The sequence below is a fragment of the Heptranchias perlo genome, chromosome 38 (assembly GCF_035084215.1).
Source record: "Heptranchias perlo isolate sHepPer1 chromosome 38, sHepPer1.hap1, whole genome shotgun sequence".
NCBI classification, from domain to species: Eukaryota; Metazoa; Chordata; class Chondrichthyes; order Hexanchiformes; family Hexanchidae; genus Heptranchias; species Heptranchias perlo.
In genome coordinates this window covers 10,698,246-10,720,617 of record NC_090362.1, presented here as the reverse complement: position 1 = coordinate 10,720,617, position 22,372 = coordinate 10,698,246, and the positions used below count along the sequence as shown (strand labels likewise).

At 45.2% G+C, this 22,372-nt stretch overlaps 2 protein-coding genes across 7 annotated transcripts in view; both read right to left on the bottom strand.

The window, feature by feature from the left end:
• Positions 1-3,002, bottom strand: part of fam189a1 (family with sequence similarity 189 member A1) — a 60,849-nt gene extending 57,847 nt beyond the window's left edge. For both annotated transcript variants that reach the window (XM_067973414.1, XM_067973415.1), the window contains exon 1: positions 2,546-3,002. In XM_067973414.1, the coding sequence (XP_067829515.1) occupies positions 2,546-2,746 (201 nt within the window). In that variant the 5' untranslated portion in view covers positions 2,747-3,002. The remainder of the gene's footprint in view (positions 1-2,545) is intronic.
• A 3,380-nt stretch (positions 3,003-6,382) lies between these two features.
• Positions 6,383-22,372, bottom strand: part of tjp1a (tight junction protein 1a) — a 124,999-nt gene continuing 109,009 nt past the window's right edge. For 2 of the 5 annotated variants that reach the window (XM_067973409.1, XM_067973412.1), the window contains 5 exons: positions 18,143-18,312; positions 15,965-16,424; positions 11,345-11,562; positions 9,377-9,520; positions 6,383-7,535 (listed from right to left, as the gene is read on the bottom strand). In XM_067973409.1, coding sequence (XP_067829510.1) covers positions 7,441-7,535; positions 9,377-9,520; positions 11,345-11,562; positions 15,965-16,424; positions 18,143-18,312 — 1,087 coding nt within the window. In that variant the 3' untranslated portion in view covers positions 6,383-7,440. The remainder of the gene's footprint in view (positions 7,536-9,376; positions 9,521-11,344; positions 11,563-15,964; positions 16,425-18,142; positions 18,313-22,372) is intronic. The other 3 variants (XM_067973411.1, XM_067973413.1, XM_067973410.1) reach the window with 2 other exon arrangements.

The window sequence follows — 22,372 nt, the reverse complement described above, 5'->3', positions numbered from 1 at the left end:
GTTTACAATCATTCACCATCAAGCAGTCTGGGGGAGACTGAAAGCCCGGGTGCCAGAAGTGGTTGAAACACTTTACTGACACAAATACTTTCAGTATCATAGCTCACCCCTCATTACTGCATTGCAATTTGTTACGTATGTTCCCAATTCTGTCCTTGCGTGTTCATATAAATTAAAAATGCAAAAGTTTCTGTGAAGATATAACTGGCATACACAAACATGTTTAAAAGCAGCCGTTGTTCCTATACTGAGTGGCAGGTTTATTGTTTCTCAGAATTCCCTTCCGTCTGTCACTGCACATGTTAAACATCTCGCAGCTTGTGTCTCACATCTGACTGTAAAATGGAAAAGGACCCATTTCAGCAGGTTTATTTTTCCAAAAAGGGGATACATAAACATGTTTCCGAATCCTCCACCTCCTTGAATACCAATGGTCAGTCATTGGATCATTTAAATAAAAAGCCCCAAACATTCAGCAATCAGCATTTTAACCATGAGTATCAGTCCCACTTTAAAATGAAACATCTAATACAGCATTAATATTTATCATACACGGCCAGTGTCTGACTGTCCATCCGCCCTCAGTGGGGTTTGGGTGGGAGGGATGGTGGAGCAGAGAGGTGCGACAATCCTGGTTGATTAACCTGATGCTGGGGATTCAGGTCCCCTCACCCCTCTCTTGACTTGACAATTACCCAGCACTTACGGGAAGCGTATCTCGATTTTTAATTAACAGAGTGCACATATGTGCTTTATACAGGTCACAGTACACAACCAGCAAGCATTCACCTGCTGTAGTGAAGGCAGCAGCCTGTGATCGGGGGTTACTCAGAGTGCCCGGAAGCTGGAAGGATCCGAGCAACTAGCGGTGGCTGAACAGTAGAAATGTGGTGAGATGGCAGCAATGGGCAGTCCCAGGAGAGGCACAGTATGACAATGCATGACACGACACAGCAAGACACATCATGGCACCGCACAACACAACATCATGGCTCGGCACAACACCACACAACACAACTTGGCACGGCTCGGCACAACACGGCACGACAGCTATTTATTATATTCAATCAAGTAAATCTCTAATAAATAGCGACAATGTATTTTTAAGAGGCAGAAAAGCATCAATATTAAAGCTCCCGGATGTAGCCAGAGAGGTGGCTGGTTTGTGACAGGATTTGACTGGCACAAACCTCTGGGGCAAGAGGGTCACCCGACATGAAAACAGGAGGAGGCCATTCAGCCCCTCGAGCCTGTTACGCCATTCAAGTAGATCATAGCTGATCTGTATCTTAACTCCATCTACCCGCCTTGGTTCCGTAACTCTTAATACCCCTACCCAACAAAAATCTAGCAATCTCAGTTTTTAAATTTTTAATTGACCCCCAGCCTCAACAGCTTTTTTTTTGGGGTGGGGGGAAAGAGCTCCAAATTTCCACTACCCTTTGTGTGAAGAAGTGCTTTCTGACATCATCCCTGAACAGCCTGGCTCTAATTTTAAGGTTATGCCCCCTTGTTCTGGACTCCCCCCACCAGAGGATATACTTTCTCTCTAAATACCCTATCAAATCCTTTAATCATCTTCAACACCTCAATTAAATCACCCCTTAATCTTCTATATTCAAGGGAATACAAGCCTAGTGTATGCAACATCCTCATAATTTAACCCTTTTAGTCTCGGTATCATTCTGGTGAAACTGCGTTGCACCCCCTCCAAGGCCAATATATAAATAAATAAATAAATAAATACATGAAGGGGAAAAGTTTGCAGGGCTATGTGGAAAGAGCAGGGAAGTGGGACTAATTGGATAGCTCTTTCTGTGGTATGATTCTATGGGGTCTGACCAGAGCTTTATATAATTGCAACATAACTTCCCCCCCACCACCTTTGTATTCCAACCCTCTTGAGATAAAGGCCAACATTCCATTAGCTTTTTAAATTAGTTTTTGTACTTTTAGCTTTGTGATTTCTGTACTCGGACCCCTAAATCTCTCTGCTCATCTAGTTTTTAGATTCTCGCCATTTAGAAAACACTCTGATCTTTCTTTCTTAGGTCCAAGTTGGATGGCCTCGCACTGCCCCACAATGAACTCCATCTGCCACAGATATGCCCACTCACTAAATCTATCAATGTCCCATTGCAGACGGGTCACCACCACCCACCCTCCCTCCGTCTTACCGGAGGCAGGAGGGTTACCCCACCACCCCCATCGGGCCGGCACCCAGACCAGACTTGGCCCAACAGAGCCTCACTAATACCCCCAGGAACGGCCAGGCGAAGCTGTCCTTTGGGCAGAGATTTCAGTTAGTCAGTGAGCCAGGTGCGGGAGGTGTTAATGAATACTGAAGCCCGGCAAGGGATTCACTCAAATCTGTCCCGGGATATCCCGAAACCGACTCGGATAACCAGACTCTGACCCAAGGTAACCTGACCCTGTCCAGAGTAACCTGACTCGAACCCGGGCTAACCTGACTCGAACCCAGCGTAACCTGGCACTAACCCGGGATAACCTGTGGAAAGAAGGGGGTTAAATCGGAATCACTCACCGAGAATCCGGCCCAGAAGGGGCACGAGTGCCGGACTCGGGCCGAGGTGGTGAGCGCCAGAGCGGCGAAGCTGACGGCTACGATCAGACATCCAAGCGCCATCTGCGCGGCGCCGAGAGCCAGCATCAGGCGAGCCCGGGCCCGACCCCGACCCCGGGACACGGCGGGGCCCAGCGAGCGGGAGCGACGGCCGCCGGGCATCGCCACACCGGTCAGACAGGCGGCGGGTGCGCGCTGCGGCGCGAGCACTGGCGCGGGGGCGCGCGAGCGGCGCCTCTCGGTTGCCAGGAGTAACAGGGCCCTCAGTCAACAGCAGGTTCCGCAGCGCCGGCCCGGGACCAGACACTCGGCACCGTGACCAGCATAGACAGAGCACCAAGCGGCGACTCGCACAACACCAGCAGCCGGCCCTCAGCGCTCTAGCGGCGGACAAACGACGGGAAAAAGCAGCCGCTGATTACCGGGGGGGGGGGGGGAAAGGGCCGGGAACATCCACTCCAGGGGCGGGGGCGGGGCCTGGAACAGCCGCTCCGGGGGGAGGGGTCGGGAGCAGCCGCTCCAGGGGCGGGGCCTGGAACTGCCGCTGCGGGGGTAGGGAAAGCGGAGGGGGGGCCGGGAGCATCCACTCCGAGGGGAGGGAATAGCCGCTCCGGGGGGCGGGGCTGGGGCTGGGAACAGCCGCTGGTTATTGCCAAGTTAATGATGAGCAGGATACAAGACACAAGTAGCCGGAGTACACAGCATGTGTTCAGGAAGCAAATTGAGATGAGGTTTCTGTGGGTGAATTTCAATAAAACAAATTCTGTTGTCGAACAACTTAAGATTTGAACATTTCAATCCGCAACATTCATTTTGCCCATTCTCTGCTTTTTGCCAGAGATAAGGAGCTCAGTTGGGTGGGGAAAGGGAAGGGAATCTACTTTTACCTGTTCCCTCCATGTTTTACATGTATACATTTTAAAGGGTGTAAGGATCCTTTTAACTGATATGTGGTTAAGACTGGGATCAGATTTGGAGAACTAGATTTGTGACTTTACCTCTGGCAGGATCTGAATTTCTGTCACTGTTGGTGACTTTTTGTCACTGACTAAATCCCAGTTCCATACTTGATAAATCTGTGAATTTAGTAACCACATTGAATTCAGATGATGCTTTTTTTCACACCTCTGAAAATGATTACTTTTTACATTGATAAACTGCCAGTCGCTTCTCGCTCTCAGGAGCCGAAGCAATGCTGTAGGGCCAATCACAGCCGAGCCCTGTCCTTCCTGGCTGATATCCACACCCACTCATTCACTGAGCAGGGTCCTCTCCAGAGCCGAAGGTGCTGAGGTCAATTGTAGCTTCCTTACCACCATCTCAACAGAGACAGATATAGTCTGGGGCCTCAGCTCAGTAAATGGAACGTGCGCTATCAGAGAGGCTGATATTCTTGTAATTATTTGAAGACTCGTACAGCACGAGAGTACTATGCCTATTAATTTGCATTTCATTTATTCACAAACAATTGAACATATTATTCCATTATTTGACGCTATCTGTGATAGGCAAAATGGCTTGTTCTCAAATTGAAAAAACAGCTTAACCATCTTACATCTCAGGATAGCATGAGTAGTGACAGCAACTTCCTGTATCCTTTATTCACAAGCAGTGTTAGAGGGAGAGGGAGAAATCCCACTTTTAACATCGTACCGGTGAAGTTTAGCCTTCACATCCTACTGTTCCCCAGCAGTTACTGACTGCATCCAGCTCCATGTTACCAGTGCGGGTGGAATTTCCAAATTTCAGGTGTTCCCAGGAGAGCAGGGCTCCATCTCAGAGACAGCAGCTTCTGATTTCCTTAAGGCATGAAGTAGCTAAATCCTCTGCTATTCCATTAAAGATAATTATTTCTGCTTCAGTTCCTTGTTAAAGGCCACAAGCTCTGTTTGAATTGCTGATTTCTCACTACTGCAATTTGACTGCGTGGTGTTGGTATGTGCACAGGCTGTATCTAGAATAAAATCCACAGGAATTTACTTATCTGTACGGTCAGACTGAACTCAGATCCCTCAGTTGGTGACTGTCCAGTGCTGAACAGACCCAGAAAGATCCCAGGTTTAATTCCTAGTCTGTGCTGGATTAGGTAAAGAGGAGCATCCTGGGCCAAGGAGTAAAGTCAGCTCGAGCTCCCAATTACGATGCAGTGACTCTTGCTGGAAACTGAAGCAGTGGATGTCTGGAGCTGGTATGAGTCCCTGGGTAAGGAAAATGCAGCCACTCTCCACCTGGGTTCACTGATGAAGAATTGCTCTCTGGGTGAGGTAGGGAGGACTACCAGCACCTGGGAAACCATCACCAGCAGGAGTCAGCACTTCCAGGAAAGGAAGGGGAGCAAACAGTAATATCAGTTATTTCAACTTGCTGATGCACTGATAGTGGCAGATGATGAAAACACGATATCCGTCGGCTAATGCTGGGTGGCGTAAATTTCACACAAGAGTAAGCAAAGTAAATGAAATGTAATCGAGCAGTCAAACATGGAGTGAAGGACTGAACAGTAAAAATCAGCAGCTATTTGATTCATGGACGAACAGATTTAGTCTTCTGCCCTTTGAAAAAAATATTTTGTCACTATGCTGGAACAGCGTGCTGGCAATGGCACAAAAATACCATCAGCATTTTCTTGTCCCAATTTCTCAGTATCAGATACATTTGAGGCATAAACCTTTTGACAGTTGATCCTCATCAGTATGGAACTGCCACACCAGCTTCAAGGTCCCTTCCATTCTACTCTCCAGCTTCACTATTGACCTTCTCATACCTCAATTCTCAGCTCTGCATCTCTGGGACATTGCTGCCGTCTCCAAGCCTCCAGATTTCATGTCCAGTCTCTAAGATTCCCCTCACATCTCAGATCTCCCCTCCCAACTCAAGGCTTTGAAATTGTCTCCCCTCCATTTCTGACCCTACCTCACTCCCCTGTCCTATTGATCAAACCTTCCTCCCCACTGTGCAATGTCACTAACTCCTCCCAAGTGTTCTGAGTCAGAATTACAACCCAAACCCATGCTGGAGTTAACAGGAAACTCCCCGCAGTGCCCGGTTTTCAGTGATCAGGTTATGAGGAGACTCCCCACGGTGCCTGGGTTAGTAGGAGACTCCAGGCAGTGCCCGATTTCAGTGCCCAGGTTATGAGAAGGTTCCAGGCAGTGCCTGCGTTTCGGTGCCCAGGTAGCAGGAGGCTCTCATACTGACTGCAGAAAGCATTTAATGTTGCAGCAACACTAAGATGCAGGAGACTTCTCAGTGTGCATTTAACTTGTGATTGCCTAATTCAGTTCTAATTGCAGATGTGAAGTACTAACTCAATTAATTTTTGCAAATGATACACAATTCACTATTATAATGTAACAAGTTTCTCGTGGGGTAAATGAGCTGTCCAGTGCAGTACTGAGCCACAAAGACCAGCAGATCCTTGTTCTGTGTGGAGTTGATTTGAGCAGGCTTGACAACAGGAAAACTGACTGGCTTTGGTGTTCCTGAGGTAGCTGGCGCTCCCACTGCTGATCGATATTCCTCGGTTCCTGCTGTAATATGAAGCAGCACAGATGTTGGTCCAGCTGTGAGCGATTGGTGAGTTGAACGGTCTGATGCTGCTCACTGTCTGGCTTCACCTCACACGCCATGAATGGCCATTTGGGGAAGGTACCAAAGGGCAGCTGGCACACCTGGGAACGTGTCCCCAGTGACAGGCAGTGCTTTCAGGAGAGGAGGAAGCGAGGGGAGAGAAAGGGGGACCAGAGTGAAAAGGTGGACATAAACAGAGCATCAGACAAACAAAAGACTATAACTTGGTATCTTAAAAATGTTTTTATTCAATAATAGTGGTATATTTAGAAACGTGTAGTTTGAGTAATTGCAGGAAATAAAGTCAGCCACACGTGAATAGTGATGAAGAGATTAACAGAAGCCGTGTTAGAATTCCCAGCGAGCCACGTACTGCTGTGCCAGAATAAATCGTCTATTAGTACAAAAATACACTTTGGGGCACACAGTACAGTAACCTGTCACTTTATCCAAAGATACTTTTCAAAAGATCCCACTCATTGCACTCCAGTATTTCCAAACATTGCCTTAAAATATAAAGGATCTAGTGCCTTTGCACAGACAAAACAAGTCATTCTCAAAGAACACAGCAACATTAATACAAAGCTGTAAAAACTTCAATGATTTTTTTAAACTTGTAAATGTTGATTTTATTGCTGCAAATTTTACAACTGCTCAAAGGCCCGGGGCGACAGAATATAAAGATCCTCTTTAGAAAGTTTTTTTCAGTTTTGTTTTATACAAAATAAGACATAAAAAATGTTAATTTACAAACCGAGCTCCAAGGCGATTTCGGCGTTATGTACAGCCAGAGACCTCAGTGCCTTTTCTACCAATCCCAACCACAGCAGGAAAGCACGAACATCCAACCATAACTCGTTAGAAAGTCCCTGCCAACCAGATATACTCACTCAAAGCCAAACATATTTTTTTATAACTAAAGGACATAGAAAAGTAACTTCTACACTTAAACTATGACATGGTTACCTATATAAACTTGTAAAGGCTGTGAAGTTATTGAATATAGAAAAATCTATTTAGTATTTTAAATGATAGCTACAAATACTAAGGATAAGGCACCCCTGCTGGTTAACACGGAAATTGGGGAAACTTTACAGTTTAGACTTGCCGTGTCATTACAAGCTCGCCTGCAATTCTAGTCACAGCACTTAGAATGTGAGCATTTGCATTTTAGGTTGCCCCACAATCTCATGTCTGATTGTGAAAGAGCAGGTTATTGCTTAAAACTGTGCTCCACCCACTGCCCAGGTATCCTGGCAATAACACTCAATCACCCACTTCCACCTTTAAAAGTGATCAATCAGGACCGAAACACAGTTTGTTCCCACATGGTAGTTGGGGTCTCCGGGGAGAGATTTGTTCTGCCAGCTCTTAGGATCACCTGGAAGAAAGAGAAACACAGTTTAGTTTATCAAAACAGCAGCTTCGCTCAGGGAGGGATGTTAGCACTGGTCAATGAAACATTTCCTACTTTTGTCACCGACCAGCTCTCCCAGGGCAAGTACTGCAAGGATTAGATACAGAGTAAAGCTCCCTCTACACTGTCCCAACACACACTCCCAGGGCAGGTACAGCACAGGTTAGACACAACATGCTGCCCCACTCCAATTCTGGGGAGTTTTTCTATCTCTAACAGCCATGATCAGGCTCTAATTAAAGCATCAGTCAGCTTTGAGCTGATACAGATTTCCTGAATACTTTACACGCGAGGACTTTTCCAGCTTGTCTAGAAACTGCTTCAAAAGCGGCTTAACACTACAATTAAACTACAGGAACTGAATCATCCACAAATTGAATTCTGTATACCCAATAAGTACAGCAATGTTAATATTTAATACAAACATTCCATGTTGCATACCAATTCTTGGAAAAAAGTAAAGTTAAGCAGTAAGTTTTAGAAAAAAACAGGAAAGTTGAGGCTGCGAGTTGGTTATGAACAAGCAAAAGGAGCAGAGAGATAGAGTATCAGCATGTCCAAACACAGTCAAATAATTCAGACATAGACTATTAGAGAGGTTTTAAACACTAACAGAAGTAATTTAATAATAAACTGGGCAGGGTTAGTCAAAAGATCAGGCAAGGCACAAGTTTAGAGCACAACTTATCATAGCCAGGTCTGGGTTGGGGCAGCTCCATCCCTGTGCTTCCCAAACATGCCTGTGGCAGGGCAGCCTGCAGTGTTAGACAGGGCCATGCAATGGATCAGACCCTCAAGGGCTGCACAGAGCCAAGACACATTGAAAACCTTCAGGAGAGGAGGAACAAAATGACGAGCAAGGATTCAAACACGCCCAGAGCATATTAGTTAAACTAATTCAGACCAAATCATCAGCTGATGTTAAAGAGGCTCAGAAAACAGAGCAAAGTACAACATTTCTCAGGGAGCTTCCCAATTTGATATATGCCCATTAGTGACAAAAGTGACAATATTCTAATAACCGGCTAAAACACTGTCAGAAACATCGCCCCATGTGGAGAAGCGATGATCAGCAAATTAGGGTTCATCGAACTCAGGCAACACGAGGCTTAATTAACTGAACTGTGTGTCTTTGGCCACACACTGGGGCAAATGTTCCCACGCCCCACCCCTGCACCAGCCAGACCGATCGCTCCCCGACCTCCACCCCCCAACCTCGGGCTGACCAACCCACCGCTCCACCGGGGCCAACCCCCCCTCCCCCAGGCTGACTGACCGCTCCTTCCTCCCCCCCAACCCAAAACGCTGCTCACCGGTGAAAGTTTACCCTGCAGTTCAACCAGTGCCAAATGGACAGGATCCAATGAGATGAGGACCCAGTGAATCTTCTGTAACAATAAGTCTATGATCACAGACTGTACAAAAGTCCGTCTTGGGCAACCAACACAGTGAAGGTAACATACGGAAAACTGCAGTCCCAACGTCGACTGGTTCATCAGCAGGAGCATTCAGATATTAAACTATGTTATCAAATTAATTTCTGCATGTTCTTTTACAATCAAGAGGCACTGATTACTTTAACTTCTGCGTTCGAAAATCACAATTGCATGACATACATTTACAGAATGGATCTGATTTCTGGAGTGAAATGAAGGGAGCTGACACTGGGCAAAGGAAATTAAACAATGCGAGGCAACCACACCCCAAATGAACCACATGAGACAGGGCAGGCAAAGCACCGCAGAGCCACACATGGCCCAAGAACTCTCCAGGTAAAGCACAGAGAGAGAGAGAGGAAAGCATACCCGACGAGGAGTCGGAGGATTTTAGAGCAAAAGACCAACCATCTGGAGTCATAGACGCACAGTGTGGCAAGCGGAGCTCCACGGGTTTCAGGAACTTCAAGCCATGGGGTCCACACATCACCAGTGGGCTCAGGAGCGTTTCACCTAAAAGGGGAGAAAAGAAAAAACACATCAGCACCGTACAACTGGAGCAGAGCTATCAAGGAAACAGGGTCGCTAGTCTGAAATAAAAACAGACAGGAAATGAACAGCAAGACAGTGTTAATCGGAAAAAGACAGGGTAATGTTTCAGGTGGGAACTTTCACAACAGCTCTGCTGAATGGACTCATCTGAAACCATAAGCTGGTATTTCTCCTTCAGATATTGTGCAACCTGATGTGCATTTCCAACATTCTCTGCTGCAATTAGAAAATTGTGGTAACCAGACTATCTGCATTACGTGAAATCACTGGAACTGTGCGAGTCTCTGAAGATGAGGAAATCTACAATATGCCAAAGAATTGGCCCTCCTAGAACCAATGGTGTTTCACTCTCACCACAAGTAGTGCTTCCTGCCAGCCCATTCTCCTGCTGCTGGTACTTGGCTGCAACTAAGGACTGTGGACTCTCTTCCTCTGGATCGTTTACATATCTGCACCAGTGCCTCTCAAATCTGCACATCACTCCCTGCTGTTAGCCACTAATAATTGCAGTTATTTTCCTAGGAACCAACGGTACCACACGCTATGTAGAAAAATGCCCCCCAGTAAAAACCTTCTTATCCTCTCAGCTGACCATATTACAGTTGGCCACCTGGTTAAACAATGCATCAAGTCCCACTCCAGGGACATGAGCACAAAATCTAGGCTGACACTCCAGTGCAGTACTGAGGGAGTGCTGCACGGTCGGAGGGGCCGTCTTTCGGATGAGGAGTTAAACCGAGGCCCTGTCTGCCACCTCAGGTGGACGTAATGATCCCATGGCACTATTCGAAGAGCAGGGGAGTTCTCCCCAGTGTCCTGGCCAATATTGATTCCTCAACCAACACCTAAAACAGATGATCTGGTCACGATCTCATTGCTGTTTGTGGGACCTTGCTGTGCACAAATTGGCTGCCGCATTTCCTACATACATCAGTGACTACGCTTCAAAAGTACTTCATTGGCTGTAAAGCACTTTGGGACGACGAAGTCATGGAAGGTGCTACATAAATGTTAGTCTTTCTTTCTTTTATAAATTGTATTGAACCTGTCGCACCGCTGGCAATGAGGAAACACCAGGACACAGGACCAGACCCTGCGATATAAGTATGAACATCAATGGCAAATTTAAAACGGGAAGCATAACAATAGCATCTAACATTGTCTGCGTTTGCTTGCTTAGTACAGGGCAAGTGTTCCAGAAAACACTGCCTGCAACACAGTGATTATTCTCCAAGTTACGGAGCACCATACACTTGTAGTCATTCATTACTGCCTCATGAGGCCAAAAGACCCACAGCCAAAACATCCAAACAAAGACAAAACCACTAAAGACACCTCCGAACAGCTGGTCACTTCCTCCGGCCAGCCTGCACTCATTGACAGGGGTCTGTAACCAGTTAGCGCTACTTTCAAAACAACTTCCCTATTAACCACAGGGAACCGGCACCCACCTAACTACTAGCACCCAGCCTCAAACAAATCCCACATTTTGAAAATCTAGTTTTTGATAATCAATATCAGTGGATTGTCATGAAGTCCCAGCAGTCCATTTTACTGGATCGACTTTCCGGCCTATGCCTGGTGCAGCTCAGCAATGCTGATATTGCTTCATTCGTTTTGAATTGATCTGTCAAGGGACCCACAGGACGGTCAAGTGAGAGACAGCTTTGGGAAACTGGTTAGTTATTCCAAATCGTTCTGCACATGACACAAAGATATACATTTAGAGTAAAGTGTCAAAATGAAGATTAATGAAACATTTCAGGGAGAAAAGCAGGTTCTCACCTTTCTCCTTGTCCAAGGGAGGGAGAATACTGTTGTCTCTGCAGACCTTAAAGTAGATTTCCTGTTCCACTCCTTCAGGAATGGCTCCCTTTGGAATGATGATACTAACTCCAGTCTCGACTGAGCTCAGCACGCCACCATTGCTGTCAAAAATTCCCCGAGCTGTTGCAACCACCGTGTGACTATCATCATCATCATCATCCTCCAACGCACTGGGACTAAAAAGAGCAAGTCAGTCAGCACTACAATCAGACCAGTCCTCACTGCAATACTTCATTATCAGAGCTTCAACAATAAAACGTGACATAGGTCAGTCAGCATGTATGGAGACAAGAGACCTTATCAGAGCTCATGCTGATCAAAGATGACATCCAAAACATTAACTTGTCTGCTCTCTCCACAGATGCTGACTGACCTGGCATATTTCTCCAGCTTTTTGTTTTATATTTTTGTTTGATTTCCAGCATCTGCAGTTTTTTGCTGATCAGATCTTCAAGAACATTTTGTTGTAAACTTTTGGTTGCATTTTTGTACTCGTCAAATCCAAGAAGCAGTCCTAGGGAGCTGATTGTTTTTTCCATATCTGTCACCCACTCTCAGCAATCAGGCAAATCCAGGTCAGTTACAGCACAGGCCAGTGATGGGGTAAAGTTCCCAGTATTCTGCCCCAAGCCCCCAACTTCAGGATAGTGTAGCATCACAGTGAATGTTTGCAGTGCCGCATTCAGTGCTCCAACAGGTTAGGGATAATGCCCCTCCTTTGGGCAAACAGCAGGGAGGCATGACAGGGATTTGCAGAATGCTCTCTTTTCCTTAGATGCAGCTCCAAGATATCTTCAAACCAAAGGATTAACAGAGCAGAGTCATCGTCCTCTGGAACAAGCTGCCGAGGTATATGGCAAGGAGTCGCTATAGTCCTTTAAATGAGAACTTGACAAGTTTCGCAAAGAGGAACACATTAACCAGTTATATAGGGTAAATTTCCAGTTAGTAGGGGTTATGAAGAATCATAGCAACCACTCTTTTCTGGAGCTTTGCTTGGTTGCCGTAAGGAGTTGGAGAGGAATTTCCCAGAGTTTTGCTGAATTGGCTGAGGGCTTTGTGTTTCAATCATAGACACAAGTAATCAGTGCTTGGGCTGAAGTCTCAGCAAGGTCAGGCTTGGAATATGGTCAAGCTGAAAGGTGATTGTGGACAGTAAATAGTTGGTTAGGAACCAATCAACCATGTTGTCTATAGGTTACAAATTGAGGGCTTGCCAGCAGTAAAGTAAGCACTTCCTGCGATATTCAAACACAGCATGTCTGAGAATTACAGGCCATGGGGTTGCCATTAAGTATGGCTCTAAAAATCCCAAGTGTAGTAATCATGGGGATGTACACAGCAGTATTTACTATACAACAAGAGATTTAAAATGATCCACTCCAGGCCCAATAGTTTCAGATAACTTACTCCCCCCACAATGGTTATCAGATACCAGCACATGATTATTTTGGAATGATTCGTCCCTTTAACAACGGGGCTGAGGTTTAGTGTAACAGCACAAGACAGTTGCAGTCCAGAGGATACAGACTAGCCAAATGGTTACATCATGAAACCATGATTTAGTGTTGCAGCTGAACTCCTGAAAAACAAATTTAATTTAGAGCTTTGAAGGCTTTAGGATATTCAATGCAGTCCGGTGTCAGTGTCTGATGAAGCTATTCTATAAAGTATTATTCCACAGGGACCTTGCATCGATTCTGCTTCATGTGGGAAAGCAAAGAAACTTCAAACTGATATACTGCCAATTTTCAGCTTCTTGTGAGCGAAGTCACTACAAAGAATGAAGCTGACAACATTGCAGGATGAATGCCTTCTCAAACCTCATCTGAATAGCAGCACATTAATCCAGCTACCATAACACATTCTGGAACAGGCTAAAGCACCTCAGATATATACTCAATGCCAATTCTGTAACACTGGGACATGAAAGCACAAAATAGATCAGATTGGATGCTCCAAGGCAAAGTTTTACTACAGTAAACTAAACATAACTTTGGTATAACATTTTTCCCCTTCCCTAGGTGCCGACTCCTGTTGGGAACAATTCTACAGACACCAGATGCTCTCTGGTACTGAGGGGAAAGAAACACCAGGGGCCTGCCCAGAGCTGCGTTACAATACACGTCATACACATAAACCATGTCATAAACATGGTGCCTGCTGGAATACCCATGGGTTCCTTGCTCTGAACCGTGCAAACATCCTTGCTGCAGGCAGTCCTTTCACAAAGTAAAAACAAAAAAGTGCAGGTCCACAGATCCTTGAAGGTAGCAGGACAAGTAGATAAGGTGCTTAAAAAGGCATACAGGATATATTCTACGCCTCGGCTAACAACAGAAAGTAAGAGCAGGGAGATTATGCTAGAACTGTATAAAACGTTGGTTAGGCCACAGCTTGAGTACTGCATACAGTTCTGGCCACCACGTTACAGGAAAGACATGATTGCACTAGAGAGGGTGAGGAGGAGATTAACAAGGATGTTGCCAGAGATGGAAAATTTTAGCTATGAGAAAAGATTGGATAGGCTGGGGATGTTTTCTTTGGAACAAAGAAGGCTGAGGGGAGATTTAATTGAGGTGTACAAAATTATGAAGGGCCTAGATAGAGTGGATAGGGAGGACCTATTTCCCTTAGCAGAGGGGTCAGTGACCAGGGGGCATAGATTTAAAGTAATTGATAGAAGGACTAGGGGGGGAGCGGAGGAGAAATTTTTTCACCCAGAGGATGGTGGGGGTCTGGAACTCACTATCTAAAAGAGTGGTAGAGGAAGAAACCTTCAATTCATTTAAAAAGTACTTGGATGTGCACTCGAAGTGCCATAACTTACAGGGCTATGGGCTAAGTGCTGGAAAGTGGGATTAAACTGGATAGTTTTTTGGCCAGCACGGACACGATGGGCCAAATGGCCTCCTTCTGTGCAGTAACTTTCTATGATTCTATGGAAAACTACAGATGCTAGAAATCTGAAACAAAAACAGAAAATGCTGGAAGCATCAGGCAATTAAAAAAAAAAATTCATTCATGGGATGTGGACATTGCTGGCAAGGCCAGCATATATTGCCCATCCTTAATTGCCTGTGAGAAGGTGGTGGCGAGCCACCTCCTTGAACCGCTGCAGTCCATATGGCGAAAGTCTTATTGTAGCGGGATTGTACAACTGAGTGGCATGATAGGCCATTTCAGAGGGCAGTTAAGAATCAACCATATTGCTGTGGGTCTGGAGTCACATATAGGTCAGACCGGGTAAGGATGGCAGGTTTCCTTCCCTAAAGGACATTAGTGAACCAAATGTTTTTTTTTACAACAATCCGGTAGTTTCACGGTCACCATTAGTGATATTAGCTTTTTATTCCCGATTTTATTTTTAAAAAATTAACTGAATTTAAATTCCCCAGTTGGCGTGGCGGAATTTGAACTCATGGCTCCTGATTACTGGTCCAGTAACATAACCACTATGCTACTGTACCCTGGAATATCTGTGGAGAGATGACAGGTTAATGTTTCAGGTGTGGACCCTTCATCAGCAATGGTGGATATTATAGAAGGACAGCACTTAAAAAGGAACAGAACAAACACACACCTGTAAAGTTCTTGAGTGGGGGAAAAAAGGAAATGGTTAAATGGCAGAAGAGATATTAGCCTGAGACAACAGGAGGCACAATGAGAGAAATTAAAGACATTTGAGAGACAGAAAATGTGAATAGCTGGAGCAGGGGGGATGGGCAGGTAGAAATTAAAACACAAAAACTGAATACAGAGCTGGCCCCTGCAGTCCAGGAGTGTGGGAGAAGGGGGAAAAAAAGCAGGTCAACACTAAAGGTGCAGACCTCACTTGGCAGCAGTGTTCGGTCGGAGGGTTCACAGCCGCAGCGCCCACCCCTCCAGCTCCCCCAGCACCCATCCCTCCCATTTTCAACATAGCCATAAAAAGATAGGCATAGCTAGGACCCATGCGGGTTCCAATAGTGACGGCTTTTATCTTGAAGAAGTGAGTGGAGTGAAAGGAAAAAGTTGCTCAAGGCGAGAATAAGTTTAGCTCGGTGGAGAAGGGTGGTGGCGGATGGGGACCTCTTGGGGGCTGTGTTCAAGGAAGAAGCAGAGTGCCCGCTCCTGGTCAAAAAAGTCTCAGCCTATTATCACTTCTGCCATTTAATCAACTCCTTTTTCCCACCTGAGCACTTTACGCACGTGTCTGCGTCGACGCCTCCCACCCTGTTCTTTTCCTTATTAAATACTGTTCTTCTGTAACATCCTCTGGTTCTGAAGAAAGGTTGATACCTGAAACACCGTATGTTCTTTTACACTTTTCATGAGATACGAGAGATAGATAATTGGAGTAAAGCTACAAATGATTTCCGTCAGCAATTGCTGCCGTGCTCATTTACTGCTTTTCCAGCATGTTTGTGGAGTGGCTTAGGTCAGGTGTTAAATCAATCTAAGATGCACTTAAACTGATCTGAGGCACTCACACGAGCACTGCAGTGTGACTGCTTTGAAGCTCCACTTAAAAAAAAACCAAATAGTTTCAAACACCCAAGATCGATCCTTTACAAAAATGCTAATGAAGGCTCTTACCTCACAGGAATAGCTTTAGGTATTGCGTTGATGTTGTTTGCTTGATATTTAGGTCTGGGGTCAGACGGCCTGGGAAATGTGTCAGTTCCGCTGTCGAAGTCCGGAGGCTGTGGAGAGCTGTGTGGTTTTGGCAGCTGCTCTGGTTTCGGTTGTGTTTGCGGTTCACTAGGCAAGAGGTTGTGATTAAATTTTGGACTCTCAAACTTGCGTTCAAAGGGTCGTGCAGCACTTGTGTATGGCTTTGGGGTGAAGCGGTTGTATGCTGAGGCAGCTTGCTTCTGGGGCTGCTCCATTCCATTCACAGGGGCTCTTTCAGAAATTGGGAAATTTTTCTGGGGATAAAAATTTGAATGAACAGTTTCGTCTCGAGCAGTGGGTCTGAAAGCCTGGGGATTGCTTTGAGGAGGGAGTTCTGGCTTCGACTGTAGGATGTTGGGTATATCCCGTGGCATTGAACTCACTGGAAATGAGGGGAAAAAGCACAGTAAGACTTTAGTTAACTTCACCTCAGTCGGGCTAAAGACAAAAGAGGTTTTTATAAACCAAAACTCAAAACAGAAAACGCCCAATTTTCTCTCCCCCCACCTCTCCTGAAGGAGTCGGCCCCCACCGGGGCACGGTGCCAACAGAGGCCGTCCCCCGCCGGGGCACGGTGCCACAGAGGCAGGCCTTTCAAGTAGCTCACCGATCTGGCCGTTCCTCATGTGTGCATCTAGACAGCAATTGCCCACAAGCTTTTCCACCAGAACATCATGGCCGAGCCTGATCCTGAGGTCCATACACAGGCACTTCTTGCTGTTGCAAATTGTAGCCCAACTGAGATCATCACACTTGGCACAGAGCAGGAAACACACCTGCTATCCTTCAATATGCATTTATTCATTGGGGAGCTTCTATTTACTACCGATGAAAATACATTTCAAAGAATGTTTAACATTTAAATTGGATGCAGATACAATAGAATCAGATTTTCTGCATAAGACCAAAGAAAAAGGTAAAATTAATTTGAAAAGCAGGTTTGTAAACAGCTTGAAGTTGTTCCTCCTGCTTGTGCCTCTATTACTGATGACCAATATAGGAACAACAGGAGAAAATGTTCAACACCCAAACTGCATTTAAAACAATTTTTTGTAAGAAAGCAGAGATCAAGGCTGCCCTTGAAACATAAACCTAACTTTTTGAGGTTGGCTAAGCTGTGGATCACACGCATCCCCCGGGAAGCAGAACTTGTACTCAGGCCAATGTTTACCCCACACACCAACTGTCTGATCTCTGCCCAATCTGGGGTGGAGGATGGGAGGGGAAGAGGAAGTTACACCTATTGAGAGAGGGGATAAAATGGGTGGAGTGTTGTCCCATATATTTCCTAGTTGCTGATCATAAAAGAGAGAAAGAACTTGCATTTATATAGTGCCTTTCATGACCACAGGACATCTGAAAGACGGCATCTCCGACAGTGCAGCACTCCCTCAACAATGCACTGAAGTGTCAGCCTGGATTTTGTGCTCAAGTCTTGGAGTGGGACTTGAACCCACAACTTTCTGACTCAGAGGCGAGAGTGCTACCCACTGCTGACACATAATCTAGGCTGACACTCCAGTGCAGTACTGAGGGAGAACTGTCAGAGGTGCTGTCTATGAGACATTACCTGTCCTCTCAGGTGGATGTAAAAGATCCCAAGGTAATATTCAAAAGAAGAGCAGGGGACTTCCCCCAATTCCCTGGCCAACATTTATCCCTCAACCAACACCACCAAAACAGATTAACTGGCATCTACTTCATTGGTGTTTATGGGATCTTCCTGTAAGCAAATGGGCTATTGAACTTGCCTATGTAACAGTGGCTACATTTCAAAAGTACTTCATTGGCTATGAAACACTTTGGGCCATTCTGAGGACCTGATAAGGCACCATAAAAATGAGAGTTCTTTCTTTACTGTGCATTTAAAAAGCAAACCCTTTGTCGCAACGACACAGGAACAGAAGAATGACTGATGGGTTTGTACGTGGCCACTCTGCTTTTTAACGTTGGATGTACTGAATTCTGCAGATCTGTGCCATGTTTCAAAGGCTGTAAGCAGAATTAAGTCAACATCGGACGGACAGCTATTTAATGTATTGGTAACTCGAAGCACATACCCAACCCATTCAAAATAAATGTGGAGAGAAAGCGTATTACCTTCAGACGGAGAAAGTTTGGGGTGCGCTGGCAGGGACACCGAGGAGTTCAAACTGGGCTGAGATGGCGGCCCATAATGTGACTGGGGGCCGGACAGTTGGGAAGTGGAGTCATATCTCTTCTCAGCAATGCTGGGTTTGACCATATGATCAAAGTCTGTAGGTGTACTCCTGTAAACAATATCTCCATGCTCAGCAAAGTACATTTCTATATTGACTTCTTTATAAACTACAAGCAGAAACAATAAAAATGACTTGTGTGTATTAATATCACAAACATGCTCATTCACAAACCAGCAATATGTTGCAGTTCATCCAACGTACAGGAAGAGAAATGATTCCAGCAGCAACCCCACTGGATCATGCCCATACTGCTTACTCAATAATGGGATATTTGAAAAAGGAAGTGCAAGAACTGATCAAGAACAATGTGAAGTTTATAATTTCCCAACATACTGTATGAGCCTGTACCTGACTCAATGCAAGTGAGGATATCACAGCACACTTAGAGCATAGCAGAAGTGTTGCAGTCTGGGCTGTTTAGTTTAGTTAAAGTGCAATTTTGTGAATAAATTGTACTGGACCAGTTTTTTAGCAAAACTGAACCCATTTGAAACAGATTCAATTGCTAACTTGCACACACAGGATAAACAATCTTCAAAGTTTCATTAAGTCTACTTGTTGTAGATTTGGAGTTTTGTCCTTCTCCCCTCAAAATGCAAACATGGCCCATGAGAAGTTCAATACACACAAACCAAACTCACACAGATGCCAATGAACCTTACCACTTCAGGTTCCTTCTCACACTTTCACAACTAGTGCGTAAGCCAACAACTGTGTGTGAGGCATGAAGTCTAGGCAACAGTTCAAATAAAAACAAGATGAGAAAAGCAACAAATAAGGACACACTCAGCTCTGATCACCAAACTTCAAACTGCAGCATTGCACATCATTAGAGCTAACCTGGGCCACAAACTGCCTGACAATCACCAGCAACACTAAAAGAAAATTGCTAATTAAAAGCACAGCAGGCTAAGGTATTAGGATTAAAAAATACAAATGTCATTTGATCAGTGAAACAGCATCTGGGACAGGATGTTGTTGAGAGGTCCCCTTCATTTTCATTCCCTCCTGCCCAGCTGTGGTTTAATTTGTGATTAAGTTCTTCTTAAACATGTTTTCCATTTAATGAACACATTTTAATATAGGACACCACAGGTTTAATTTCACTTCATTCTCATCAGCATGAGATTGCCTGCTTCAGCCGCTGTCACAATTCGATGCTATTCCATTATAGCAGTGTTCAACTATTAAATTGGAGCTCTCTCGTTAGCAGTTTCTTCCTTTCCTTAATGCATGAAATATTTCTGATCTGCAGCACCTTGGACCATTCCAAGAACGAAGGGAGTGGGGCAGGGAACCTAATCTCGGACCGCCATCCCCCCCACTGATGTACTGAAAGTGGCTGCTAGGTGATGCACAACGGTGGTCTGGGCTGCCCTCAGACAGTCTCCCCACTGAGTACAGTCTCTACTGTAAGCCCACTCCCCAGAGTACAGAATCCACTGTAAGCGCACTCCTCACCGTAGTGTTGCTCAGCATGTTGGAACCCATTCATTTGGGAATAAAATCCACATTATAGCTTCTCTCATATGAATGGCATTTAATGTAAATGGTCAGTACAGTAATTCTGGGAAAATCTACCTGAACCTTTCGCTGTGGGTCTAGAAAAAGATGCTGTTAATAAAACTGCCATGTTATTATTTATAATCCAATTTAAAATCAGCCATGTTGATCTTTTTTTGAACCGATAGAACGCAACCCAAGGTAAAAGAAAGGAGCCCGGCGGAGCCTCGCTCGCTCACTCACTCAGCGGCAGCAGCGACGCCTCGCTCCCTCCCTCCCTTCCCCACCCCCCCCTCCCCCGGTGGCGCCTCACTTGCTCCCTCCCACCCTCGGCGGCGCCTCACTCCTTCCCTCCGCAGTTTCTCGCTTCCTCCCTTCCTCGGCGGTGCCTCTGGAAGGTGAACAGAAGCAATGTTCCTCCATGCAGGTTAAGGGGAATTAGAATGTATCATCACGTGTTGCTCGAGTCTCCAATATGACAGCTAGCTCAATTTGGTGTAAAGATGCTGAGGTTCCATTCTGCAGCCCCAACTCCTGTTGAACAAGTGGCCAATTCCCAGCTGTCATCAACACTATCTACAAGCAGCACATTCGTCAGCCCAGATTTGATGGCTTCTAAATTCTCCTTTTAAAGATCATAAGTCACGATATCCATTCTATTTGCTGTACAGTGGAGTACATCACAGCTCAGGCAGTAATGAAGTGCCAGGCAGCTGAGGAATTTTCATGCCTCCTGTACGTTTAAGGCTAGAGGGCACTAGGGACGATAGAACTACCCTAACAAAAATGTTTACAGGACCAAAAGAAATCCTTGTTTCAAAGTTTTAAAAAAGGACAGTCATAAGATTTTTTTTTTTCAGAATTACCTGCACACAACACCACAAAATACAAACTAGGGCAATGCTGCACAGGATCCACTACAAAAAAGCACATACATTTAATCATTTCTTACTGTTGGCTGGCGCCAAGATCCTATAAGAAAGAATTTTAGGCAGTCTCAGTTCTCAGCGGTCATAGCCCATAGAACAGAACTGTCCCTTACTCAGCACCGCATCAGTAATCTCACCGAAGGAGGGAACATATAATGACTAGTGTATGTAAATGAAGAAGATACCCAAGGACAATCCACTGAATGGGGAGTGAATTCTGCATTTGAAAGGTTTGGAGTAATTCATCAGCACTGTTCACAAGGTCTCAGTTACAAATGTGAATTACAAATTCTAGACTTGGAAGAAATGGTTGATCATCCCTTTGTACTATTGTTACATAATAGTACAAATGATTGTAAAATGACTGTTAAATGATTGCATCAGTTTAGGTTGTAAAGGACCTGAATCCTTCCTGATGGTCAGTGGAGCAGCACTAAGATAGCAGAAAGTCTCATTTGATTTCAGGACTGTGCTGAATTAGTACATCTCGGCTGGGTCACGTGAAGAAACAGCCACCCATCTATGCAGCTGTGCTAATAATGAGCACAGATTTAACAGGTGCCAGTACGCACCTCACTACTAACCACTGGCAACAAAGACATCGCTCAGGTCAGCTGCACGACCAGGACCCACTCCGTTAATGGTAGGGCATTGGGGAGAGTTATAGAACAAAGAGATCTAGGAGTACAGGTTCATAGCTCCTTGAAAGTGGAGTCACAGGTGGATAGGGTGGTGAAGGCAGCATTCGGCATGCTTGGTTTCATTGGTCAGAACATTGAATACAGGAGTTGGGATGTCTTGTTGAAGTTGTACAAGACATTAGTAAGGCCACACTTGGAACACTGTGTACAGTTCTGGTCACCCTACTATAGAAAGGATATTATTAAACTAGAAAGAGTGCAGAAAAGATTTACTAGGATGCTACCGGGACTTGATGGTTTGACTTACAGGGAGAGGTTAGATAGACTGGGACTTTTTTCCCTGGAGAGTAGGAGGTTAAGGGGTGATCTTATAGAAGTCTATAAAATAATGAGGGGCATAGATAAGGTAGTCAAAATCTTTTCCCAAAGGTAGGGGAGTCTATAATAAGGGGACATAGATTTAAGGTGAGAGGGGAGAGATACAAAAGGGTCCAGAGGGGCAATTTTTTCACTCAAAGGGTGGTGAGTGTCTGGAACGAGCTGCCAGAGGCAGTAGTAGAGGCTGGTACAATTTTGTCTTTTAAAAAGCATTTGGACAGTTACATGGGTAAGATGGGTATAGAGGGATATGGGCCAAGTGCAGGCAATTGGGACTAGCTTAGTGGTATAAACTGGGCGACATGGACATGTTGGGCCGAAGGGCCTGTTTCCATGTTGTAAACTTCTATGATTCTATGTAGACATTTAATTAGCACAGACTAACAGAGGTCGGTCTGGGATACACTGAGTTACATTGAAACTACAGCACAGAAACAGGCCATTCAGCCCAAATGGTCTATGCTGGCATTTAAGCACCACACGAGCCTCCTCCCTCCCGACTTCATCTAACCCTATCAGCATACCCTTCTATTCCTTAGGAGTAGGGGTAGGAAATTAGTCACTCTGCACCTTTGAATAAGCTACACAGAACTGAACAAGTACGTAATCTGTGCCCACGAGGGGTAGAAACATTCTTACTGCAACTACAGTCATTGC